Source organism: Papio anubis, chromosome 16 (genome assembly GCF_008728515.1).
Source record: "Papio anubis isolate 15944 chromosome 16, Panubis1.0, whole genome shotgun sequence".
NCBI lineage: Eukaryota > Metazoa > Chordata > Mammalia > Primates > Cercopithecidae > Papio > Papio anubis.
Genome location: NC_044991.1, coordinates 27,532,998 through 27,560,551, shown reverse-complemented (window position 1 = coordinate 27,560,551; position 27,554 = coordinate 27,532,998). Strand labels below are relative to the sequence as shown.

General features: G+C 41.2%; 1 protein-coding gene and 2 gene segments (V, D, J or C); 1 reads left to right on the top strand and 2 right to left on the bottom strand.

Moving 5' to 3' along the window:
* The window catches only part of LOC103888259, a 641,220-nt gene that overhangs the window by 460,572 nt on the left and 153,094 nt on the right, over nucleotides 1–27,554 (bottom strand).
* The window catches only part of LOC101024006, a 644,330-nt gene that overhangs the window by 479,600 nt on the left and 137,176 nt on the right, over nucleotides 1–27,554 (bottom strand).
* ZNF280B (zinc finger protein 280B) lies at nucleotides 4–25,038 on the top strand. Of its 5 annotated transcripts, XM_009216894.4 has the most exons (4): nucleotides 5–696; nucleotides 1,482–1,539; nucleotides 14,779–14,896; nucleotides 19,992–25,038. In XM_009216894.4, exon 4 carries the CDS (start codon nucleotides 20,061–20,063, stop codon nucleotides 21,690–21,692), a length of 1,632 nt encoding a protein of 543 aa, XP_009215158.1. In that variant the 5' UTR covers nucleotides 5–696; nucleotides 1,482–1,539; nucleotides 14,779–14,896; nucleotides 19,992–20,060; the 3' UTR covers nucleotides 21,693–25,038. The 5 variants fall into 5 exon arrangements, with proteins under 5 accessions (XP_009215159.1, XP_009215158.1, XP_003905344.1 ...); XM_009216895.4 differs by lacking the exon at nucleotides 14,779–14,896 and having other exon boundaries at nucleotides 4–696; nucleotides 19,992–21,859; XM_003905295.5 differs by lacking the exon at nucleotides 1,482–1,539 and having other exon boundaries at nucleotides 19,992–21,859.

Sequence of the window (27,554 nt, the reverse complement as noted above, 5' to 3'; positions counted from 1 at the left end):
TTATTTATGGACACTGAATTTTGAATTTCATGTAATTTTCACACGCCACAAAATATTATTCTCCTTTTTTTAGCCATTAAACAACATGAAATCTGTTCTTAGCTTGCTGCCAGCTGTACAAAAACAGGTGGCAGGCTGGATTCGACTGGCCCCAGATGTTAACTAGAAGAGGACAGATGTAAGGCTCAGTTGTTTCGTCACAATCCCTTAAGCATGGAGAGCCAGCAAAGGGACTACACCTGAGAATTATAAACAGCTGGACTTCTGGTGGGCAGACTATCCCCCGCCCCGAGCTCTGGCTGCCTCAGCCTCAGCTCTGGAACCCTGACTGCTTGGATGCCCCTCAGCTCTGGAACCCTGACTGTCTGGAACCCTGATCCAGAACCCAACATCCTTCCAAGGCCTCAGGGGCATTGCTACCGCCCCCACCCCACCCACTCTCAAGCTGACACCAAGTCCAGCAGTCACCACCAGGGGCGTCAGAGCGCGCGCATGCGCCCAGCTTGGAGCCGCGCCGATCTCGCGCCGGCACCTGGCAGCCAATCGCAGGTCTCCACTGGACGCGCGCGGGTGGAGGCGTGCGCGTCGGCGGCGCCGGGGGCCTGAGGAGGCGTAGTCCCCGCCGGCTTTTCCGCGGGAGCGCCTCCGGGGCCGGTGCGTGGCTGGCAGCTCAAGAACAGCAGCTGATCCGGACCGGTAAGGACGGGGGCGTGGCGCGGCTTCAGCGTTCCCTGAGGGGAGACTTGAGGGATTTCCTGGCGAGCCGCAGCCCTGCGGGTAGCGACCCCGCGCCTGGCGGTGCGCTGCCGGAGCGGCCTTTGCAATGCAGCCGCTTTCTGTGGGGAGTGCAAGGCAGAAGCAGGTCGCACGATCCCCTCACGCACACCCCCTTCCCTAATCTCAGCAGGCGCCACTTTCACATCAGCCTCCACTCCCTCACGCAGACGTCCCCACCCCCGGGCTGGGCCCTGGCCTCCCGGAGAAGGGGCCTTTCCTGGCTCCCAGTGCGCTCCCCTCCCCCATCGCCCCGCGGGGTTTCTTTTGGCGCTCAATGTATTTAAAAATCTGAAAACTGCTTTGTAACCCCAGGCCCTCCCCCATTCTGGAGACCTGTAGGCCCAGACCCCTTAAGGCATTTGAATGTATTGGCCTCTCTCCCTTACCTCAGCGTCTTGTCTTACTGCGTGGCCGCAGGGACTCTTAAGGCCGCCCCTGGGTCCCTAATGGAGTCCCTCCCGTGAGAGCCGGGACCTGAGGTGATTTGAAGGCTTTTGATTTGGGCAGTTGGCGGGTGGGATGTTAACTTTGCTAAGGTGGGGGAGATTGGAGGAACAGATCTGGGGGAAAGGAATTCAGTTCACTTTTCTGGTTAAGTGTGAGATGATTGAGAAACACCCAAATGGCAATGTCAGGTAGGCAGTGGGATCGCAGATATTCCCGTAACATGTAAGTAACTAACGCTTCTCTCTGGTTACCTCAAGGATGTGACCTTCTGCCTGGAATAGCTCAAGTTCTTAAAAGTTGCGTTGTAAACCTGAGGTAAGAAGAGAGAAGTCTGCCTGATAAGGACCAAAGTTGTATCTTTTTTCCTTCAGTTTCGCTCTCTTGCCCGTTCCTGTGCTAAAACATAGCTCTTTAGTGTTTAATATTTTACTAAGGGAATCTGAATGTGTATGATTAGTTCAGGTCAATTGATAAAGGTAATTCGGGAACCCTGTAAATTGCTTTCTTGAGAAAGGAGAGGGGGTGATAGTGGCATTCTTTTACCAGATCTTTTGAAAAAGAAAGTAAGAGCATCATGGATGTTAAGTTATATAAAGCTGACTTCTTTTATCATACCCCCTTTCTCAACAGCTGTTGTTTCATGAGGTAATTGCCTCAGGAAACTTTCAGAGTTGTCCATATTTGCTATCTCCTGTTCTCATTCTTCTTTAAACCCACTGTTGTCGAGGTCACCAGTGAATTCCACTTTGCTTAATCCATGGCAGGACAGGGGAGGCCATCTGAAGTCATTGCGTGCCAGTAGGTGAGATTATAGGTGAATTCTGTGGCCAGCAATTTGTAATTACAGCTCAGTGAGACCCATTGTATTAGTTATCTATTGCCGTGTAACAAATTGTCTCAAAACTTAGTAGTTTAAAAAAAATTTTATTACCTCATAGTTTTTGAAGGTCTGGAATCCAAGAGTGGCTTAGCTGGCTGGTTCTGGCTCAGAGTCTCTCATGAGGTTTCAGTCAAACTTTTGGCTGGATTGTCAGTCTCTCCGAGATTGACTTGGGTTGGATCATCTGCCTCTAAGCTCACTCACTGGGCTGTTGACAAGAGGCCTCAGTTCCTCACTCTGTGGGCCTCTCTGTGGGGCTGTTCGTGTCATAGTAGCTGGCTTACTTCAGAGCAAATTATTCAAGAGACCTTGTACCCAAGATGAAGGGCAGTCTTTATGACCTAATTTCTGAAGTGGCATACCATCACTTTTTGCTGTATGTGCTTGATCCCACAGACCAACCCTGTTACAATGTGGGAGAGGGCTACATCTATGTGAATTCCAGGAAATGGGATTCGTTTAGGTCGGTCTTGGAGGATGGCTACCACAGCCATTTATCCACCATTTAACCCTTTTCCATAAGATCTCAAAGCATTGTCCTGTTACTCTGGGTGAATAATTTGACTTCTTGCTAAGGCCAAAGCCTCTACATGTGCACTTTTTAATTTAAGGATATTATTCTAGCAAGACTTCTCTTTGTCTAGGGTTAAGTGTTCTGTCTCTCCAGATCATTAACATAGCAAACATACTGATTGTACTGTAACCTCACCTTAAAGATCTCGTTTTTGATGCCACATCTCCCATCTGCTTGTTTTATTTTGTATTTGCTTGTCCTTACAGGAAAATTTCTCTAGAGTTGTCCATATTTGCTAACTCCTGTTCTCATTCTCCTTTAAACCCACTGTTGTGGAGGTCACCAGTGAATTCCATTTTGCTTATTAATCCATTGGTCAGTTTTAGTTGATTTTCTTGATTTTATTTGATCTATTGGCAGCATATATTATAGTTGTTCCTTTTCTCCTCCCCTTTGGATTCTGGGATGCTTCTCTTTCTTGATTCTCCTCCCACCGGAATGGCTGTGAATAATTGTTTCTTTTTAATTTCCTTTACCAGCTCCTTCTCATCTCCATGATCTCTAATCAATGGAATGAGCCAGAGCTTAGATCTCAGACCTCTTTCCCTGAGTGATCTCATCCAGTCTTGTGTTTTAAATAATGCTGCATACTGAAGACTTCAAAATTTAAGTACCTACCTCAGAACTTTCCTTGAGCTCTGATCTCATAGATTTACCTGCTCAGCATTACCTCTTATGTGTCCTCCTCCTCTCCTTCACATCCCAAACCCAATCCATCAGTGAACCTTATAGGCCTTCTAGATTTTGATCTAGAGTCCGACTCCTTAGCATCTCCATTTCTCCACCCTGTCCGATACTACCATCATCTTTTGTTTATATTATTTCAGTAGCTTCTTGTCTTCTGCTTCCCCTGTTACTCTCTAAAGTCTATTCTCCACACAGTAGCCAGACCAATCCTGATGAAATGAATCAGATCATATTACTTCTCACTCACAACCTTCCAGTAATCTCTCATCACACTCAGGGTAAAAGCTGAAGAATTTATTTTTATTTTTATTTATTTATGTACTTATTTTTTGAGATGGAGTTTCACTCTGTCACCCAGGTTGGAGTGCAGTGGTGCGGTCTCAGCTTACTGCAACCTCTGCTTCCTGGGTTCAAGCGATTTTCTTGCCTCAGCCTCTCAAGTAGCTGAGATTACGGGTGCCCGCCACCACACCCAGCTAATTTTTGTATTATTATTATTTTATTTTTATTTTTATTTTTATTTTTAGACGGAGTCTCGCTCTGTCACCCAGGCTGGAGTGCAGTGGCACGATCTCAGTTCGCTGCAGTCTCTGTCTCCTGGGTTCAAGCAATTCTCCTGCCTCAGCCTCCCAAGTAGCTGGGACTACAGGCACATGCCAGCATGCCTGGCTAAGTTTTACATGTTTAGTAGAGATGGGATTTCACCGTGTTGGCCATGCTAGTCTCGAACTCCTGACCTCAGGTGATCTGCTTGCCCCGGCCTCCCAAAGTGTTAGGATTACAGGCGAGAGCCATCGCACCTGGCCAAAGCTGAAGAATTTAGAATGGCCTACATGATCTTGGTTTTCCTTTACCACAATCAGCTCATTTTTTATCTCATTTCTAACTTGTCACCCTTTTCATTGGCCCACCTGTGTTAGCCTGTTGAGCAGTCCTTGCATGTGTTAAATGCTCTGGTCTCAGAACCTTTGTGTTTGCTGTTCCCTTTGCTGGAGTAATCTTCCACCGGTAGCCATATTCATATTATATGAATATCAACCTGCTTCCATTTCCTACTTTATTTTTCTCCGTAGTGTTCATATAACCATCTTACTTTTGTTAAAAACAATTATTTTCTGACTACCCCTTCTGGAATGTCAGCTCCCTAAAGTGAAGGACTTTGGATCACTGCTGTATCCCCAGACCAACGCATGGCACCTTGTTGGCCCACCAAACTTTTATTGAATGAGTGGTCTTAAATTCCTCTCAAATACCTGATGCTTCCCCTCCTCCTTTTCTCTCTAGTCATGAGATGATCAGAACTGTGCAGATTCTTGATCATTCCTGTATAATTTCTCTCTTAGTTTTTTGTGGACTGGGATGTGTTTTAATTCTACTGATGCAATACATTTTGTAGCTGTAGTTCCGCCAAAATAGCAAACATCAGAACATCAAATGTTTGGTCTTATATGATGGTCTTTCTGTAGAGTAACAATTTCTCCCTAATTTCTTAACATCCCTCCCACCAGCTCAGTTCTAATGCAGCAATATTACCTTAGGGTCAAGTTGATATGTGAAAGGAGAATAGTGACTTTCACCTTTTGGCTTTTAACACTTAGTTAATGTGGGCACAAGTGTTTTTTTTGTTTTTTGTTTTTTTTTTTAAGACGGAGTCTTGCTGTGTTGCCCAGGCTGGAGTGCAGTGGCACGATCTCAGCTCACTGCACTGCACCTCCCAGGTTCAAGTGATTCTCCTGCCTCAGCCTCCTGAGTAACTGGGATTACAGGTGTGCGCCACCATGCTCAGCTAATTTTTTTGTATTTTTAGTAGAGATGGGGTTTCACCATGTTGGTCAGGCTGGTCTTGTGAGCCACCTGCCTCGGCCTCCCAAACTGCTGGCCTCGTGAGCCACCTGCCTCGGCCTCCCAAAGTGCTGGGATTACAGGCGTGAGCCACCATGCCCGGCCTGGCACAAACTATTTTAATCTTATTCTTTGTTAGCTTCTTATACTTGTAAACTGCAAGTGTATATAGGTCCTTTCCTTGTTCTTTCCCTTCAGTGTATAAATTAGTCATTTGGATAATACTGAATAATACAATTCTGAGAGTTGAGCTTAAGCATTAGTGTTGTATAAGTTTGAAACAAAATGTGAATGCTCTGCAGAAGTCTTAACTGGGGTTTTTTCCCTGGGAACTTCCCAATCACAGAGATCCAGGTTACATAGGGAGTCGTGATAGGACCTATCTGGCCTGCATAGAATATGCTCTCACAGCTTCTCACAATCTCTAGATTCCTTATAACTAGGTTGACTATGTAATTTGTCATTTAAACTGAAGGACTTATTAAAGATTGAAGAGTGGCACAATCTGTAATTACACAGAGATAGAAGTTTAAACTGCAACTGTCTTGGTCATACCAGCATATTTGGTAATCCTACATATAATTTATTTGGTCTTCCAAGTCCTTGGTATTGGAGAAGTGTTCACTCTGCAAGGAGATATAACTATTCCATCTTTGGGAATGTATGACTCCCACTACAATTTATAAATTGACCACCTGATACTAGTTTAATTCTTTTTGTTGGCTAGATTAGCTTGCATTGTTCGATTATCCTTGTTACCTATTGAGTCTGCTTAATGGTGCTTTGAAAATTTAGCAGCAGTTGTTGGGAGATGGAGGGTTATACCAGCCTGTTGGTAGGCATTTTTTTTCTTTGAAATATAAATCGTATGCCATAAAATTCACTCTTTGGCATGTGAAATTGAATGGTTTTTAGTATTATATACTTATAAAATTGTACAACCATCAGCAATATCTAATTCCAAGACATTTCATCAACTCTAAAGAAACCTTGTATCCATTAGCAGTCACTCCCTATATTACTTTTCTGTGGCTGCTATAACAAATTATCACAAACTTGGTAGCATAAAATAACAAAAATTTATTCTCCCTTAGTTCGGGAGGTCAGAAGTCTAAAATAAGTTTCACAAGACCTAAATCAAGATGTTGGCAGGGCTGTGCTCCCCTGGGAAACTCTAGGGGAGTATTCATTCTTTGCATCTTCTAGTTTGTGGATGTGACATTCCTTGGCTCGTGACCATGCCACTCTAATCTTTGCTTCTGTCTTCACCTTTTCCTAGAGTATGTGTGAAATCTCCCTCTGCTTCTCTTACAAGGATACTTGTGATGGCATTTAGGGCCCACCTGTATAGTCCAGGATAATTTTCCCATCTACAAAGATCCTTTTTCCAAATAAGGTAACATTTACAGGTTTAAGGGATTAGGACCTGATATTCTGGGGGCCATTTTTCAAACCTGCTGTATTCCTTTCATTCCTCTTTTCATGGAGCCCATGGCAGCTGCTACTTTATTTCTGTCTGTATGAATTTGCCTTATTCTGGACATTTTGTATAAGTAAAATAATAAAATATGTGGCCTTTTGTGTGTGGCGTTATTCACTTAGTGTATTTTCAAGGTACACCGTATTGTATGCCTGTTTGTACTTCATTTCTTTTTATGGCTGAATAGTATTTCATTGTACAGATATACCACAGTTTGTTTATTCATTCATCAGTTAATTTACATTTGGTTGTTTGCACTTTGTAGCAGCATTGTTGCTATATGTCAGCTAGCTTATGTATATGTTATATTTTCAGTTCTCTTAGGTATATACCTAGCAGTGATACTGTTGGGTCATATGGTAACTCTATATTTAAATTTTGAGCAATTGCCAAAGTTTTCCAGAGTACCAGTGTATATTGCCACCAGCAGTATATGAGGGTTCAGATATCTGCACATCCTCTGCAACACTTGAGATTGTTTTTGGCTATAACTAACCTAGTGGATGTGAAGTAATAGCTCATTGTGATTTTGATTTGCATTTCCTTAATGACTAATTATGTTGAGCAGCATTTCGTGTGCTGCTTGGCCATTTGTGTATCTTCTTTGGAGAAGTGTTCAAATCCTGTTCCCTTTTTTTATTGTTTGTTTTTGAGACAGGGTCTCCCTCTGTTGCCCAGGCTGCGGTACAGTGACACAGTTATGGCCCACTGCAACATCGACCTCCCAGGCTCCAGTGATCCTCCTATCTCAGCTGCCACCCTGCCTCATTCCGCTCCCCAGTAGCTTCGACTGCAGGCTTGTGCCACCATGCCCAGCTAAATTAAAACTTTTTTTTTTTCTTGAGACAGTTTTACTCTGGCACCAAGGTTGTAGTGCAGTGATGTGATCACAGCTTACTGCAGCCTCCACCTTCTAGGCCCAAGCAATCCTTCCACCTCAGCCTCCTGGGTAGCTGGGACCACAGGCATACTCTATCATGCCTGGCTAATTTTTAAATTTTTTGTAGAGTTAGGTCTCACTATGTTGTACAGGCTGGTCTGGAGCTCCTGGGCTAAGTCCTCCTGCCTTAGCCTCCCAAAATACTGGGATTACAGGTATGAGCCACTGTGCCTGTGTTTTTAAATTTTTTTGTAGACAAGGAGTCTCACTACATTGCTTGGACTGCTCTTGAACTCTTGGGCTCAAGTGATCCTCCCATCTCAGCCTTCCAAAGTGTTGGGCTTACAGGCATGAGCCACCATGTCCAACCTTTTTTTTTTTTTTTTAAACAGAGTCTCACTTTGTCGCCCATGCTGGAGTGCAGTGGCTTGATCTCGTCTCACTGTAACCTCTGCCTCCTGGGTTCAAGTGATTCTCTTGCCTCAGCCTCCTGAGTAGCTGTGATTACAGGCGTGTGCCACCATGCCGGCTCATTTTTGTATTTTTAGTAGAGACAGGGTTTTGCCATGTTGGCCAGGCTGGTCTCAAACTCCTGACTGTAAGTGATTCTCCCACCTTGGCCTTCCAGAATGCTGAGATTATAGGCGTGAGCCACCATGCCCGATTGGGACCTGTTTTTAAAATGAATTGTTTTATTGTGGTAAAAACGCATACAATTTACCACCTTAACCGTTTTTAAATTAATAGTTCAGTAGTTTCAAGTGTATTTGCATTGATGTGAAACAGATCTCTAGAACTGAAACAATGCCCATTAAACAACAGACTCACCCTTTTCCTCTGCCCCTAGCCCTTGGTAACCATTACTCTACCTTCTGTGTTTTTTTTTTTTTTCCCTTATTTTTTTGAGACAGAGTCTTGGTGTGTTACCCAGGCTGGAGTACAGTGGTGCAGTCTCCACTCACTGCAACTTCTGCCTCCTGGATTCAGGGGATTCTTCTGCCTCAGCTTCCTGAATAGCTGGGACTACGGCTGTGTGCCACCACGCTCAGCTAATTTATTTTTTTGAAACAGAGTTTCTCTCTTGTCGCCTCGCCTCGGCTGGAGTGCAGTGGCATGATCTCAGCTCACTGCAACCTCTGCCTCCCGAGTTCAAGCGATTCTCCTGCCTCAGCCTCCCCAGTAGCTGGGTTTACAGGCGCCTGTCACCACATGTGGCTAATTTTTGTATCTTTAGTCGAGACAGGGTTTCACCATGTTGGCCAAGCTGAGCTCAAACTCCTGACCTCAGGTGATCTGCCCACCTCAGCCTCCCAAAGTGCTGGGATTACAGGTGTGAGCCACTGCTCCCTGCCTCTACTTTCTGTTTCTATGAATTTGACTATTTTAGTTATCTCATATAGGTGGAATCATACAAATACAAAGGTATTTGTCTTTTATGACTGGTTTATTTTATTTGGCATAATATCCTCAAGGTTCAAACATGTAGCATGTGACAGGATTTTCTTCCTTTTTAAGGTTGAATGATATATGATATATTTTGTTTATTCATTTTTGGGTAGACATTTGGGTTGCTTCCACCCCTTGGCTGTTTTAATAGTGCTTCTGTGAACGTGGGTGTGCCAATATCTCTTCGAGACCCTGCTTTCAATTCTTTTAGATGTATACCCAGGAGTAAGATTGCTAGAACATATAGTACTGTTCTTAATTTTATGAGGAACTTCTGTACCGTTTTCCATAGTAGTTATACCATTTTACAATCCAGTAACCATGCATGAGGATTCTAATTTTTTTCCAACAATGTTTGTTTTTTAATAGTAGTCATCCTAGTAGGTGTGAGGTGGTATCTCATGGTGGTTTTAATGTGCATTTCTTTTATGATTAATGACACTGAACATATTTCCTGGGTCTTTTGTATATCATCTTTGGAGAAATGTCTATTCATGTTCTTTGCCCTTTTAAAAAATTGAGTTATTGCTATTCGTCATCTCCATTATAGTTTTACTTCTTCCTTTCCAATCTGAATGCTTTTTGCTTCATTTTCTTGCCTAATTACCTTGGTTGTAGAACCTCCAGTACAGTGTTGAATTGAAGTGGTGAAAGTGCACATCTGTCTTGTTCCTGATCTTAGGGGCAGGGGAACTTTCAGTCTCACCATTAAGTATGATACTATAATAGCTAGGAGTCTCATCCAGATGCCTTTGTGTGGTGGAGAAAGTTCCCTTCTATTCCTAGTTGTTTTGTTGTTTCAAATCATAAAAGGATGTTAGCTTTTGTCAAGTGTTTTTTCTGCAGACAGATGTGGTTTTTGTCCTTTAGTAAAATGGTATAGGCTGGGCATGGTGGCTCACGCCTGTAATCCCAACACTTTGGGAGGCCTAGGCAGGCGGATCACCTGAAGTTGGGAGTTCGAGATCAGCCGGACCAACATGGAGAAACCCTGTCTGTACTAAAAATACAGACAAATTAGCTGTGCGTGGTGACGCATGCCTGTAATCTCAGCTACTTGGGAGGCTGAGGCAGGAGAATCACTTGAACCCAGGAGGAGGAGGTTGCGGTCAGCTGAGATTGTACTATTGCACTCTAGCCTGGGCAACAAGAATGAAACTCTGACTCAAAAAAAAAAAAAATTAAAGTTAAAAAAATAAAATAAAATGATAATAGTGTTGGTTGATTTTCATAGAATGAGCCATCCTTGTATTTTTTAAATAAATCCCACTTGGTCATTGTATGTAATTGTTATATATGTTGTTAGATTTTGTGTGCTAACATTTTGTTGAGGATTTTTGCCTCTATAAGGGATATTGGCCTGTAGTTTTTTTAATATGATTTCTTGGTTTGATTTTGGTATAAGAGTAATAACTAGCCTCATAGATGTGCAAAGTTTTCTCTCCTCTTCTAATTTTTGGAAGAGTTTATGAAGGATTGGTGTTAATTCTTTTTAAAACGTTAAGAATTTACTAGCATAGCTATCTGATTTTGGGCTTTTATTTGGGGTAGTTTCTTGATTACTAATTCTATCACTTGTTTTGGATCCATTCATATTTTGTTTGTTCTTGAGTCCGTTCATTAGCTCGTGTCTTTCTAGGAATTTGTTTCGTCTAGGTTATCTAATTTTTTGACAGACAATTTTTCATAGTATTCCTTTATAATTATCTTTATTTCTGTGTGGTTGGTAGTAATGGCCCCTCTTTATTTTTAAAAAACAATTAATTGAAGTGAAAATCACATAACATAAAATCAGTTATTTTAAAGTAAACAATTTAGTGACATTTAGTGCATTTGTAATATTGTACGTGTGCTGCCTCTATCTAGTTCTGATACATTTCCATCATTCCAAAGTAAAACCCCTTTACCCATTAAGCAGTTTCTCACCATTTTCCCTTTCCTATCTTTTGGCAACCACAAATCTTTGTTTAATATCTATGGATTTATCTATTTCTGATATTTCCTGTAAATGAAATCATACAGTATATGAGCTTTTGTGCCTGACTTCTTTCACATGGTGTGTTTTCAGGGTTTACCATGTTGTAGCATGTATCAGTATGTCATTTCTTTTATGGCTGAATAAACATTCTATTGTATGTACATACCATGATTTGTTTATCTATTCGTCCACTGATGGACATTTAGGTTGTTTCTACCTTTTGGTTATTATGAATTGCTGCTTATAAACATGTATACATGTACTTGAGTACCCTTGTTTCTTTGAGTGTATATTTAGAAGTAGATTTCTGGGACCATAAATCTATGTTTAACATTTTGAGGAACTGCCAAACCATTTTGTAATAAAATCTTTTGATTTTTACAAGCTTTTGTTAATTTCCAGGATCTGAAAAATGTGATTTTTGTAGTTTTTGCTAGTGTTCTCTTTGCTTTTATGAAGGAGCAGCTATTTGTAGGTCCTTATTCCTCCATTCCCCTTAACTTCACCCTGTTGACTTTGTTACGCATTTTTTTAGTTGTCTTTTTTGTGGTCTTCCACAACCCCTTTTTAAATCATTCTTCAAGCCCTTTAAAAACTCAGCTTTAGTGAAGAAACTTTACTCTGAACTATCAGACCACTTTTAGTTTGAACTGCTACCCTGTCAAATCTCCTTTGTAGACTCTTCTGACCAAGATTCTGCTCATAGGAGGAAGGGAAAGAAAAGGGGAAAAATGACTGATTTTCTCTGTTGTTTAAGAGTAGATCCCAGGCTGGGCACGGTGGCTTATGCCTATAATTCCAGCACTTTGGGAGGCTAAGGCGGGTGGATCACCTGAGTTTAGGAGTTCGAGAGCAGCTTGATCAATATGGTGAAACCCTGTCTCTACTAAAAATACAAAAATTAGATGAACGTGGTAGCATGTGCCTGTAGTCCCAGCTACTTGGGAAGCCAAGATAGGAGAATTGCTTGAACCCAGGAGGTGGAGGTTGCAGTGAGCCGAGATCACGCCACTGCACTCCAGCCTGGGTGACAGAGCGAGACTCCCGTCTCAAAAAAAAAAAAAAAAAAAAAAAAAAAGTAGATCCCATGCATAACTAACTGGCGTAGGGAGGTTAGACATGCAAATACATATCACATCTAACGGGTTTGTCCTCAAAAATCAATTCTCACCTCCCATGATGGGAGAAGCCAGTAGGAGGGCTTCAATTCCAAAGAAAGCTGAGAGGTAAGTGGATGATAACCCACCTTCCAGATTATTTCTGTGCATTCAAACAATGGCCCTTCTAGTAGATCATTGTTTTTTCTTTGTTTTTTTCAGACGGAGTCTTGCTCTGTCACCCAGGCTGGAGTGCAGTGGTGCAATTTCGTTCCACTGCAATCTCTGCCTCCCAGATTCAAGCAGTTCTCCTGCTGAGTAGCTGGGATTACAGGCACGTTCCACCATGCCTGGCTAATTTTTGTGTTTTTAGTAGAGATGGGGTTTCACTGTGTTGGCCAGGCTAGTGTCAAACTCCTGAACTCATGATCCGCCTGCGTCAGCTTCCCAAAGTGCTGGGATTATAGGCGTGAGCCACAGTGCCCAGCTCTAGTAAATCATTGTTATAACCACACGCGAGTTTTTAACTACACACATACTCTTCTGAGGAAAGGCTTCCCCAAACTGTTGGTCCTTATGATGAGATCTGGCCATACACATTTTTCTTCTGAACCCCAGGATTGTGGGACTGTCACATTTCCTCTAAGGGTACACTTTAGGAGCAGCCAGACTTGAAAGTTGGCTGTTTCCCATGTTTGAACATTTTCCACTTTTTCCTTCAGTCTACCTTTTTGAATTGATTTCTAACTACTTCTAGATAACATTTTTCCGTTAATGGATATTTGAGTGCTTATTGTGTGCCAGGCACTGCTTTAGGCACTTGAGAGAAATCAGTGAACACAACAGACAAAAATGAACAACAAAAACAAAACAAACTACTCCAACAGAAGGAACTAACAGTCCAGTAGAGAAAGAAAGATGGTAAGTATAATAAAAATGCAAATTCTCTGGTGAAATGGAAGATGATGTTATAGAACTAGGAAAAAAATAATAGAGCAGGATTCGAAGTTGAGGAGGTATAAGAGAATTGTAATTTTATGTAGTGTGGTTAGAGTAAGTCTCATGGAAAAGGTAAATTTGGACATGAACTTGAAGGGGATAAAATGTCCCCATGTTAGCCATGGGGACATAAGTGTTGGGCAGAGACTGTGAAGGAATAGCAAGGTAGCCAGTGTGGCTGGTTTAAAGTGAATGAAGATTAGAATAGTGGGAAAAAAGGTCAGAAAGGTAGCAAGAGTGGAAATAGTAGAAAGGATCTGTAAATTCTTCATTTTTCTCTCAGTCTAGTCTGTGGAAATTGTCATGTCTTTTGATAAGGAATGACCTTGATTTAATAGTTACTCCCCTCCTAGACTCTCAGGCTAGTTTGTTTTTTTTTGTTTTTTTGTTTTTTTTTTTTGAGATGGAGTATTGCTCTTGTTGCCCACACTGGAGTGCAATGGCACGGTCTTGTGCACAGTCTTGGCTCACTGCAACCTCCGCCTCCTGGGTTCAATTGATTCTCTTGCCTCAGCCTACCAAGTAGATGAAATTACAGGCGCCCACCACCACGCCTGGCGAATTTTTGTATTTTTAGTAGAGGTGGAGTTTTACTATGTTGGCCAGGCTGGTCTCGAACTCCTGACCTCAGGTTATCCGCCCACCTCGGCCTCCCAAAGTGTTGGGATTACAGGCATGAGCCACTGCGCCTGGCCTCTCAGGCTAGTTTCAACCCTATTTTACACTCCTCTACCATCCTTAGCTTATTTTTGAAAAAGTATTTATTAAAAAACATTTATGAAAAAGTTATTTGTGTTTTATTTAGTTGGCCTGGATGGAATACAAATGTTTGCTGTAGTGTTAAGGATACTGTAAAACTCCCATTTACTGCAAGGATCTGTGTTTAATGAGCATTCAATTCTAAGACAGCAAGTGTGTAGAGTTATTGGTGGGGCTGGGGGACAAGAGTACTGTAGATGGAGAGTGAGGGAGGTGGGGCAGGAGTTTGAGAAAGCAGCAGTGGGGTGAAGAAAGTGATAGGCAAGGGAAGATAGTAGGGATAGGTACCACAGGAGTCCTGGTGGCCTGAAATCTAATCACAAAGGTTACTCAAGTGGGACTGATGCCTGAAAAAAACTTGTGTGTGGTTATAACAGTGATCTACTAGAAGGGCCATTGTTTGAATGCACAGAAATAATCTGGAAGGTGGGTTATCATCCACCGATCTCTCAGCTTTCTTTGGAATTGAAGCCCTCCTATTGGCTTCTCCCATCACGGGGGTGTGAATTGACTTTTGAGGACAAACCCGTTAGATCTGATATATCTTTGCATGTCTAACCTCCCTACCCCAGTATCTCAAGATTCTGGTAAATTGGAACATAAGTATTTATGCATCCATTGGTGGACATTTGTAGAGAAGGGTCTCTGGACATCTAGAGGAGAAGAAAACTCTCATCGTCTAATGCTACTCTTGTTCTTAATGAACTTGTTCATTAACTTATTAGCTTTGTTCCTGATTCTTGCTCTATTCCTTTTTCTCATCTTGAATGATGGTTGGATGGCGGGTTAATCAGTATGGACAACAGCCAAAAATCTAACCAAGAGCAGCTGGTTAGGAAGCCCAGCAGTGTTATTAGAACCCAGTTTAAGTTTTTCTTCTTTGTTTGTTTGATGGTTTATTAACAATAGGAATTCATTTCTCACACTTTTAGGCTGGGAAGTTCAAGATCATGATGCTGGACAATTTGGTTCCTTAGTGAAGGCTCTTTTCCTGGCTGGTGGGTGACAGCCTTCTTGCTGTGTTCTCACATGACAGAGAGAGGAATCAAGGTCTGTGGTATCTGCTCTTATAAGGGCGCCAATCACATCATGAGGGCCCTATCCTCATGAATATCCTCATTACATCTTAACCTGATTATCACCCAAAAGCCCCTTCTCTAAATACCATCACATTGGGGGTTATAGCTTCAGTATACACATTTGGGGGTGGGGGGAACACAGTTCAGCCATTGTATAATCCAAATTATGTATACCTGAAATACTGTCTAGAATTGGAGGAATCATTTAATGCTTAGGAATAGAACACTGATATAATTACAGTTGTGTTTTAAGATCCATCTAGTGGTGGTGTGTTATATAATTTGAAGGACAGAGAAAAGAGAACAATTTAGGGACTAGTACAGGTGTACAAAAATGCAGTAACCAATGGACCTAAACCTAGAAGTTGGGGCCTGGGCTGGGGGCCATTAATAGGAATGGACATAAAAGGTAGAATGAGCAATGCTCTAAAAGTTATTTAAAATGGCTTATAAGGTACTTTGACATTTTTCTGGGAGGTAGAGGAGGTTTGAACAGGTTTAAAAAACAGAGAGTGAAAAAATGAATCCAATGAGACACTTTAATTCTTAAAGACTAAGCAGTTAACAGCAATAGCATCAGATATAGCTGTGCACTAAGTCAGTTTTAGCAGAAAGAGCACAAAACCAGACTTCAGGAATTAGGCATGTCAGTGCTAACTCTGTCTACAAACCCTCCATATAACTATAGTAAATCATAAACGCTTTGGCTTTAAAAATTAATCTTCAGATTGGCTGGCACAGTGGCTCAGGGCCTGTAATGCCAAAGATGAGTAAGCCGGGAGGCGGAGAATCATGGCGTCAGGAGATGAAGACCATCCCGACCAACATGGTGAACCCCGCCTCTACTAAAATACAAAAATTAGCTGGGCGCGGTTACACCTGTAATCCCAGCTACTCAGGAGAGGCTGAGGCAGTAGTAAGCCAACCTGGGAAGCAGAGGTTGCAGTGAGCCGAGATCGTGTCACTGCACTTTAGCCTGGGCAACAGAGCAAGACTCCATCTTGAAAAAGAAAAAATAGTAACAATAATAAACTAGTTAATTTTCAGGTAAATCTAATGGCCATGTTGTCAGAGTATAGTCTAATTTTTTAGGATATTGGAGAATATTAATGATTTTGATTTAGAATATTTTCTTTTTTTTATGAGACACAGTCTCGCACTGTCACCGGAGCTGGAGTGCAATGGCGTGATCTCAGCTCACTGCAACCTCCACCTCCTGGGTTCAAGCGATTCTCCTGCCTCAGCCTCATGAGTAGCTGGGATTACAGGTGTCCACCACCACACCCACCTAATTTTTTGTGTTTTTAGTAGAGATAGGGTTTCATTATGTTGGCAGGCTGGTCGCAAACTCCTAACCTTGTGATCCACCTGCCTCGGCCTCTGAAAGTGCTGGGATTACAGGTGTGAGCCACCGTGCCCAGCCAGATACTTTCTTTAGAGAGGATGTTAGAAAATACATTTAGAATTACCTAGAAGGTAGTTACTGGAAATGTGGAAGTGATCCTGAGAAGAAGATTGGATTTGGGCACGAGTTTTCCCACAGGACATTTGGTAATTCCTGGAGCCATTTTTAGTTGCCACCCTGGGGAATTACTGCTGGTTTCTAGTGGGTAGAGATCACAGATGCTGCTAAACATCCTATAGTGCTCTCGACAACCCCCAGCAAAGAATTATCTGGTCCCAAATGTCAGTAATGCTTAGGAAACACTGGGCTAACTGGGCTAGGTGGCATCAACCTGGAGTTAGGCAATTTAGGTTGTATATAGACAGAGTAAACCAATTTTAGTTGACTCCAAAGAGCAGTGTATTCATATCTGCCTTATTTTTTTGTGGCATTATATATCTACTAATTAAGTTGTAAATCACTATTCGTGATACACCAGTTTGTATATTTCATGCATTTGCCACTGTCTACTCTGTGCTTTGCACAATATCTGACCAGAAATAGGCAAACAAAATAATAGTTTTAGAGTAAATGAGGAAAAGAATACATAATTTGTATTATGCTTAATATTGTATTCCTATTAAAATTCATTTCCAAGGTGATACACATATTTATAGGAATAAATATTGTCTATGTTCCAAAATTAGATACTGATATCCTCATTAAAATTAAAACAGTGTGCATGGCATATATTAGATGTCAGTTTAATTTTTATGCTTTGGATTATGCTGATTTGAAGGGTCCACATTGGGATACAGTGAATCTTGATATGTTTTTAGAAATTGGTGAGTTATGAACCTTGGTTTGTTTCTAGTGCCTACATTTTGCTATTATTAGACCAGTTTTAGCCCAGGCTAAAGTGCAGTGGCACGATCTCAGCTCACTGCAACCTCTCCTTCCCAGGTTCAAGCTATTCTTCTGCCTCAGCCTCCTGAGTAGCTGGGATTACAGGTGCGCCAACACGCCCAGCTAATTTTGTATTTTAGGTAGAGACCGGCTCACCATGCTGTATCGGGATGGTTCTATCTCCTGACCTCATGATTCGCCCGCCTCGGCCTCCCAAAGTGCTGGCATTACAGGCCTGAGCCACCGTGCCCAGCCAGTCTGAAGATTAATTTTTAAAGCGCCAAAACGTTTATGATTTACTATAGTTATATGGAGGGTTTGTAGACAGAGTTAGCACTGACATGCCTAATTCCTGAAGTCTAGTTTTGTGCTCTTTCTGCTAAAACTGACTTAGTGCACAGCTATATCTGATGCTATTGCTGTTAACTGCTTAGTCTTTAAGAATTAAAGTGTCTCATTGGATTCATTTTTTCACTCTATATTTTTTAATAGACCTAGTAATGAGGCTTAACTGATTTTGTGGGTCATTGGTTAATTTTTAAAAAATGAGGCTGGGCGCAGCTCGGGCTTCTAATCCCATGGCTCATGCTTGTAATCCCAGCACTTTAGGAGGCTGAGGCTGGTGAATCACAAGGTCAGGAGTTCGAGATCAGCCTGGCCAACACAGTGAAACCCCTTTTCTACTAAAAATACAAAAATTAGGTGGGTGTGGTGGCATGTGCCTGTAATCCCAGCTACCCTGGAGGCTGAGGCAAGAGACTTGCTTGAATCTGGGAGGCAGAGGTGAGCTGAGATTATGCCACTGCACTCCAGCCTAGGTGGCAGAACTAGACTCCATCTCAAAAAAAAAAAAAAAATGAAATGGAAAATTTTAGAATTCAGCCTGTGTAGTAAAGGTAGTTATTATTTATGTGTATGTGCTTGCTTTAAGTCCTTTATTGGCCTACAGAATTTCCAACGGATAAAGTTCTTAGAGCAAATTTATAGAAAATGTGGAATTAATGAAGCATAATCTTCTTTAAAAATAAAGGATCTTATGAAGGAGAGTGCTGTTTATTGATTCATTTAACAAATTCTGTATTTGTTGAGCACCTGTCCTGTGTCAGACCCTGTTCTTTGTGCTGAGTATACAACAGTCAACAGAAAATACAATACCTGTCCTTTGAGTTTTGTGTTCCACTGGATGGACATTAGAAAATAATCAAGATAAATAGGATTGTAATATGTTAAATGATGATAGGGCTTTGGGGATGAAAGAAAAGGGAAAAGAGATTAGGAATGTGGGTTAGAGGTTGGTTGGAATATTTGAGAACCTCACTGAGAGATACTTGGAATAGAGCTCTAAGGGCAGTAAGGAGCTAGCCATGCAGTTACTCAAATGATCATTCATATTGGAGGGAACAAGGGCCTTGAGCAAGGAAAAGAGCTTAGTATGTTCAAGAAATAGCAGGGAGGGCCAGGTGCAGTTGTTCATGCCTATAATCCTAGCACTTTGGGAGGTCAAGGCACACAGATCACTTGAGAGAAGGAATTCGAGACCAGCCTGGTCAACATGGTGAAACCCCATCTCTACTGAAAATACAAAAATTAGGTGAATGTGGTGATGCGCACCTGTAGTCCCAGCTACTCAGGAGACTGAGGCAGGAGACTCTCTTGAACCTGGAAGGTTGCAGTGAGCTGAGTTATATATCTGGGCGACAGAGCGGGACTCTATCTCAAAAAAATAAAATTTAATTCAAAAAATTAAAATAAAAAATAAATAGTAAGGAGGTTAGTGTGGCTAGAGTGAAGTAGATCGGGGAGAGTAGTATGAGATAACTGCAGGAGCAGTATGTGGGGTTGGTAGTGTGGTTTTCTAGGCATTGGTAATACTTGGTCTTTTACTCTCAGTTAATCAGAAAGCCATTGGAGGGTTTTGAGCTGAACAATGATACAGTCTGACTTTGTTTAACACAATCAATCTGCTTGCTATGTGGAGAAGAGACTGAGGTAGATTGAGGGAGGAAGCACTGTTGTGTTTAAGTTCAGTGGGTAAGTCAGGACTGGAGGGAAAAATTTAGGAGGCATTAGTGAATGGATTATAATTAAGGCCATAAGTTGGAATGAGATTATCTGCCTGGCACTTGACATTGTGCTATGCTGTTTGTTGGCTATGTGTAGGTACTCTAACTATAAATTTAATACCTCTTTTCTGTACTAATGTTTATGGGATTACTATATATGAATCAATTGAGATATGTACATTTAATGTAATTTTCTTCCAATTCCACTACAAATCAAGTTGCCGTTGAATAGGTGGTGCTTTTAAAAAACCAGCTGTTACTATAAATCTAAGAAATAGAATTTTTGCCTTTAAGATAGCAAAATACATTTAAAAGTAAAAAATTTGATAAAGCGGATGCAGCTGGTGTGTGGCAGACTGAGGATTCCAGCTTATTCTTCAACTCCAAAGTCCATGTTTCTAAACACTGCACAATGATGCCCTGGTAAAAATGTGTGTCCTTTTCCATACAATTTTGCCTAGTGATTAGTTGCTGGAAGATTTTTCTTTTTTTTTTTTTAATGGAAGAGAGCATAATCAGTACAGCAAAGTTATGATTCTGGATTCATAGGAACCTGATCTTTTATCATAGGTTTTAAGCTGTTATTTATCCTCTTTCAGTCTCAGTGTTCTTATCTGTAAAATAGTGATGTTTATAAAAACCTTAATGTTTTAGAGGAGAATTAAATAAGGTAATGCATTTTCCTGTACTTACTGATGTATGTTTGTACTTAGGTGGCAGTTTATATAAAGGAAGCATTGGGACTTGTGGCCACACTGTTCAAGAATAAAAAACATTAGAAAATGGAACAATCATGTGAGGAAGAGAAAGAGCCTGAACCACAGAAGAACATAAAAGAAACCAAACAAGTAGATGATGAAGACGCTGAGCTCATCTTTGTTGGTGTGGAACATGTAAATGAAGATGCTGAGCTAATCTTTGTTGGGGTGACTTCAAATTCAAAACCAGTCGTTTCAAACATTTTGAACAGAGTCACCCCGGGTTCATGGTCAAGGAGAAAAAAGTATGGTCACCTTAGAAAAGATACTGCTGACAAATTGCAGCCTACAAGTCGTGAGACCCTTACATCAGAAGCAGTGACCGACCTGCCAGCTTCCCAACTTGAATCGAGATCAACAGATAGTCCTATTATTATTGAGCCTTTGTCTAAACCTGATTATAAAAATAGTTCACCACAAGTTGTGCCTAATAACTCTTCAGAATTACCTTCTCCTTTGATTACATTCACAGGTTCATTGCATCAGCCAGTAAGTGCAGCACTTTCAGTAGGAGGTATAAATGAAAGTCCTCATATATCAAAGCGACTTTCCACTTTCGAAGTAAACAGCATAAATCCCAAAAGGGCTAAACTCAGGGATGGAATTATGGAAGGATATTCTTCAGCTTCGTCCCCTTCAGATACCTTTCATACAATGAATACCCAGCAAAGTACACCCTCAAACAATGTTCATACCTCATTAAGCCATGTTCAGAATGGAGCACCTTTTCCAGCAGCTTTTCCAAAGGACAATATCCATTTCAAGCCTATAAATACAAATCTTGATAGGGAAAATGAATTGACAAAAACAGACATTTTGAGTCTAACGAGTCAAAACAAGACCTTTGATCCCAAGAAAGAAAATCCCATTGTGTTACTTAGTGACTTTTACTATGGACAGCATAAAGGAGATGGGCAGCCAGAACAGAAGACTCACACCACCTTTAAATGCCTCAGTTGCGTGAAAGTTCTAAAAAATGTTAAGTTTATGAATCACGTGAAGCATCATTTGGAATTTGAGAAGCAAAAGAACGACAGCTGGGAAAACCACACCACCTGCCAGCACTGCCACCGGCAGTTTCCCACTCCCTTCCAGCTACAGTGTCACATTGAAAATGTCCACACTGCCCAGGAGCCCTCTGCTGTCTGTAAGATCTGTGAATTGTCATTTGAAACAGATCAGGTCCTCTTACAACACATGAAGGACCATCATAAGCCTGGCGAAATGCCCTATGTATGCCAAGTTTGCCATTACAGATCGTCAGTCTTTGCTGATGTAGAAACACATTTTAGAACGTGCCATGAAAACACAAAGAATTTGCTTTGTCCCTTTTGTCTCAAAATTTTCAAAACAGCAACACCATACATGTGTCATTATAGGGGCCACTGGGGAAAGAGTACACACCAGTGTTCCAAGTGCCGGCTACAGTTTTTAACTTTCAAGGAGAAAATGGAGCACAAGACCCAGTGTCATCAAATGTTTAAGAAGCCTAAGCAACTAGAAGGATTACCTCCTGAAACAAAAGTTACTATTCAAGTGTCACTAGAACCTCTTCAGCCAGGATCAGTAGAAGTAGCATCCATAACTGTGAGCACATCTGACTCCGAACCATCACTCCCCAGGTCTAAAAGCAAAATTTCAAAAAAGTCCCATTAATTCTAGTTTCAGTAAATCTAAAGCAAGTATTTCAAACCAAATTAAAAAACCTCATAAAAACAAAAAATACCAACCATACATTATTCAGTAGCACCAAAAATAGTGAAACTAGTGGATTATATATGACTTTTTAAACAAAATTTAGAATATATATTATTTTATCTGAATTTTGAGGTGTTATTTTAAAACATCTGGTGTTCATGTTAACTGTATCTGGCTTACATGAAAGGTGTTTGTGTGTGTGTGTGTGTATGTGAGAGAGAAAAAGGTATTAATTTATTTTTTTAATTTTAATTTTTTTTTTTTTTTTTTTTTTACTTTAGAGACAGGGTCTCACTGTTACCCAGGCTGGAGTGCAGTGGCGTGATCCTAGCTCACTGCAGCCTTGAACTCCTGGGCTCAAGCATTCCTTGGCCTCAGCCTTTGGAGAGTAGCTAGGACTACAGGCGCAGCCACCACACCCAGCTAATTTTTTATTTTAATTTTTTTGTAGCGATGGAGTCTTGTTATGTTGCCCAGGCTGGTCTTGAACTCCTGACCTTAGAGGAGCTTCCTGCCTCAGCCTCCCCAAGTGCTGGGATGTGTGAGCCACTGCCTCTGGCACCTATTTATTATTTTGGTATTTCATGTTACTCCTAAGCTTGAAAAAGCTCTTTTTTCTATATACAGAATTCATAGAATTTTTGAAATACTTAGTTTTCTTTTCAGCTTTTTCCATGCATTCAAGATTTCATGGTTAACTCTAGTCAGACTGGAATGGCTTTGTTATGCCCTGGCCCACTTGCTGTCGAATTCCCAGAAGTGCCTCTGCTGTGCTGACGTAAAATAACCTGAAAAGATTCTGAAAAGCCAGGATGTGGAATTGAAAGAGAAGCTGCTGCATGAGCAGAGACCAAGGAGGTGGAAGTTAGTTAAGGGAGAGCAGTGGCTCTTTGTTCTAATTGAAGGATAGGCACACATTCATTCTGGTCTTGGGGCCAGGTCAAAAGGAACACTGCTTCAGAGTATCTTTACCTAACCCAGAAACATCCAAGGAAGCCAAACCATTCAAAGTAAAGTGCTTTTGTTTGGTGAGGGGCCCCTGCAGACATCGAAGAGCGGCCATGTATCATTGGTTTGAGATGAAATAGCAATACAATTAATAATAGAATGGTGCCTGGTGCTAGCTGACTTCCCATTCTGTGATCTAAAGGTGAAATTGATTCATTCTCTCTCCTCTCCCTTCTGGCTAGCCGTTAGTGGAGAATGAACTGGCCATATTCTTCTGAGCCACAGCAGTAAAGCAAGTTAAGTTTCCCAAGGGGAAGAACCCCTGATATCTATAATTTGAACTGTACTGGACTCATAGTTTTAACTGAAAAGGGCCAAACAAGTGGTGTCTGTTCATTTCCTGGACTGGGCTAAATTTAGTTTTCCCACTGTTGAACTGGAATGAGGACTGTCCAAGAACAGTAGGTACAGTGGACAAAAATAGCCCAGGGTGACTGACTAAATTTAAACCCATAATGGCTTTATATTTTTCTGTGCATATATATCTTACCCTAATTGAACATGTGAAGCTTACAACTTTTATGTCTTGCCTTGGACATGAATGTATTGCAGCTTACAGTTCTTCTGTTTTATGTATAGTTTCCCAGTTTATTGACACTAATGCTGTTTGGGTCTTACTTGATACATACCAGTGTGCAAGAAATGTCTCCCTAATTCAGTAAGTGTTAAGACTTAATGTCCTTCATCTGATCTGTCCTATCTAATCTGTACTGTGGGTGAACCTCTTTCCCTTGCTCTCCCCAGGGGCTGTTTCACAGTATTCTGGAGTACTTTTTGAGTATTGGTTCCTGAACATCAGCAGCCTTGGGTGCCTCTGTGGACTCCCGGAGTTGTCTCCTTGGTTGTGTTCTGGTGCCATCCTTTGTACCTCCACCCCCGACTAAGGTGCCCAGCAACCTGTCTTCACCAGTCATGGACTCTGCCATCTTGGCTATAGATATAGGTCTGGAGAAATCTTTCCCTTTTTCCTTGATTTCTTTTTAAAGGTATATTATCTCTCCCCACTCCTTTTTTCCCTCCTCAATCTAGTTAAATTTCCTAAGCTTTCACAAAATTCTGCGAAGAGATAATTAAGAGCTTAGCATCCCTCTTAGAACTAGAATAGAAGGCAGTACAGATAACAAATAAGTTGTGAGTATATTATCTATATTTTGCAACATTTTCTGACTGTAGCTCCCATTGTATTTATTTGCCTGACACTTGTTTGATTTGCACCTTGAACACTTTACTAGGTCTTTCCAGTTACTTTGCTTGGGTTAAGACACTTTACTAAAATTTCAGCCTGAATCCTTTCTTTAGCTGAAGAAAGGGTATGTGTGTGCAAGTGGGTGTGTTTGTGCCAGTTTTTCTTGTCTCAGGTAGATACTTCTACTGTGTATAAATAGATCTACAGACTTTTCATACTTACCTCCTGTATTCTGTTTCTGTGGTAAAAATATGAAATATTTTAGTTGTATGTTTAGTGATTGGTTGGTATTATCAACACTGTTGTTGTTTGCTGTTTCATTAAAGCATGCTCTTAAGGAGTACATATGGTCATTAATTGCCAACTATAATAGATTCCAGTGATCTGGCCCCTGCCTACCTCCTTACTCTCTTTCATTCTATGTCATGCTTCTCCACTCTTTTCCCCAATGATGCACTATTTTGACACACTGGCCTTGCTATTCCTTAAGCAAATCACATTCTTCCCAATCCAAAGACTTTGCACATGCTATTGTCTTTCTTAGAATGCCCTTCCCCTAGGCCTGCATGGCTTGCTACCTCACTTAATTGTTTGACACTTCCTTTGGTTCATTGAGCTTCAAGGCTCTTAAAATGCCACTGACAATGAGATCTCCCTTTAAAAAAAAAAAAAAACTTTTACTTTTTCCTCTTAAAGGCACTTTACTCTCTCCCTACTCTTTTCTTCCCTCTTCAGTGTATTTAAATTTCCTAAGTTTTCATGAAAAAGCTGAAAAACGATCATCATCAAGGGCTTTGCTTCTGTCTTAGAGTTGAGCTAGCTCGAGTCAATTTCTGTGCCTGCAACCAAATGAAAATTAATATAGTGAGTTCTTTCAGGAGCTTTCTGTGTTTTTCTATTGATACCTCTATATATTTTTAAGGCAATGTCACTTTGTTTTGTTTACAAATATATTGAATATGTCAAGATTACTATTTTGTTATTACCCTTTGTGAATTTCCTTGTCTATTTTGCTCGCTTGTTCTTTCAGATGAAATTTATTATTTTATTAATGTTGCCAAAAATTATAAGTAAAATATCAATTATAGTAATAAAATGTTTTGTGAAAAATGCTGTTGCTGTATTGTTGCTGTATTGTCTTTGCACCGTAAGTAAAATGGGATGTTTTAGTTTGTTTTGTTTTTTGAGACAGAGTCTTGCTCTGTGGCCCAGGCTGGAGTATAGTGGCACGATCCCAGGTTCCTGCAACATCCACCCCGAGTTCAAGTGATTCTTCTGAGCAGCTAGTACTACAGGCGTGTGCCACCACACCCAGCTAATTTTTGTACTTTTTGTAGAGATGAGGTTTCATCACGTTGGCCAGGCTGGTTTCGAACTCCTGGCCTCAAGTGATCTGCCCACCTTCATTTCCCAAAGTGAGCCACTACGCCTGGCCTATTTTTAGTTTTTAATTTTCATTTAGTACCACTGTATAATCTTTGCCTTTTTGCCACTTGTGTTCATTTTTAGCCTTATTGCTGCAGCCAGAACTTCTAAACATTTAAGATGGAGTTAATGGGCTTTCTTGTTCTTGGCTTTAATGAGAAATGGTTTGCCCTTAAAGGTAATAAATATGCTTAAATAATTTCTATTTCCATCTTGGGGGCCAGGCGTGGTGGTGCACGCCTGTAATCCCAGCACTGTGGGAGGCCGAGGCAGGTGGATCACCTGAGGTCAGGAGTTCGTGACCAGCCTAACATGGTGAAACCCTGTCTCTACAAATACAAAAAAATTAGCTGGGCATGGTGGCACATGCCTGTTATCCGAGCTACTTGGGAGGTTGAGACATAATCGCTTGTACCTGGGAGGCAGAGGTTGCATCCAGCCTGGGAAACGAGTGAAGCTCTGTCTCAAAAAAACAAACAAACACACAAAAAAACTTACTATTTCCATTTTTTAGACTCTTTAAAGGTAATTTAGCTTTATAATTTACAACCTCTATTAAGACAGTCATTTTCTTTACTAACCCAAGTTTTTACTTGGTTGCACTTACAGCTTTCTTGTTAGAAACTTTCCTTTCCTGAAGCAAAAGTAGTTCAATTTGGGGTAGGATATTGTTTTAACTACTCAGAATCCCACTTCCTTTCTCATTTCTAATATTACAGTGTGTTTCCTCTTCCTCTCATTGATTCATCCTGGTTTAATCAATGTTTCTGATTTACTTTTTCCAAGAAGCAACCCCCCATTTGCTTTAGTTTTGTTTTCTCTATTTATGTTTTTATTCATTGTATCTCGTTCACTTTCTTTAGCATTGTTGTTTTTTTGTGAGGTTTTTTTTTTTTTGGTAGAGACAGGGTCCTGCTATGTTGCCCAGGCTGGTCTGGAACTCCTGGGTCCTGCTGTGTTGCCCAGGCTGGTCTGGAACTCCTGGGCTTAAAACAGTCCTCTTGCCCTGGCCTCCAAAAGTGTTGGGATTGCAAATGTGCGCCACTGTGCCTGAGCAATTCGTTTTTCTTTAATAAAGGATTCAAACCAGCTGGGCATGCTGGCTCATGCCTGTAATCCCAGCACTTTGGGAGGCTAAGGTGGGTGGATCATATGTGGTCAAGAGTTCGAGACCAGCCTGGCCAAGATGGTGAAAACCCGTCTCTACTAAAAATACAAAAATTAGCCAGGTGTAGTGGCGAGCGCCTGTAATCCCAGCTACTCGGGAGGCTGAGGCAGGAGAATCACTTGAACCCAGGAGGTAGAGGTTCCAGTGAACCGAGATCGCGCCATTGCCCTCCATCCAGCCTGGGCAACAAGAGTGAAACTGCGTCTCAAAAACAAAAACAAAAACAAAAACAAAACAAGATGCGCACCTGTAGTCTAACCAACTACTTGAGAGGATGGGGTGGGAGGGCTTGAGTCCAGGAGTTCAAGGCTGCAATGAGTTATGATTGTACCACTAGGTGACAAGAGATGCTGCCTCAAAAAAACCCAAAACTACTTGAAAACCAAACTGAAAGAGAATTTATTAAATATATGCCCACTACAAACAGTATTCAGTTATCAAAAGTAATGATTATAGGAGCTATTGCAGTACAGAATTTTATTTGGCTATAATGCAAAATAGAGGAACATACAAAGTTATATGTACTTTGCAATTGTAATTATTCATGATAACATCTATAGAAAAGAATGATAAATTCTGAATACAATTGAGTTTACTTAATCCCATAGTGATTTTTATTCTTTCAGAGGCTGGCCAGGTACGGTGGCTCATACCTGTAATCTCAACACTTTAGGAGGCCAAGGCAGGTGGGTCACTTGAGGCCAGGAGTTCCAGACCAGCCTGGCCAACATGGTGAAACCCCGTTCTCTACTAAAAATAGAAAAACTAGCTGGGCATGGTGGTGTGTGCCTGTAATCCCAGCTACTCGAGAGGCTGAGGCAGGAGAATCGCTTGAATCTGGAAAGTAGAGGCTGTGGTGAGCCAAGATTGCCCTGCTGCACTCCAACCTGGGCAACCGAGCGAGACTGTCAATAAAAACCAAATGTTATATAAATGAGTTATTTTGTCTTTTAAAAGCATTCATCATATAAATTTTAAAAAAAAAAAGTAAATTCCATTTCAGTGGTTAGCCCTGTTAGACTCTTTCCTTCCT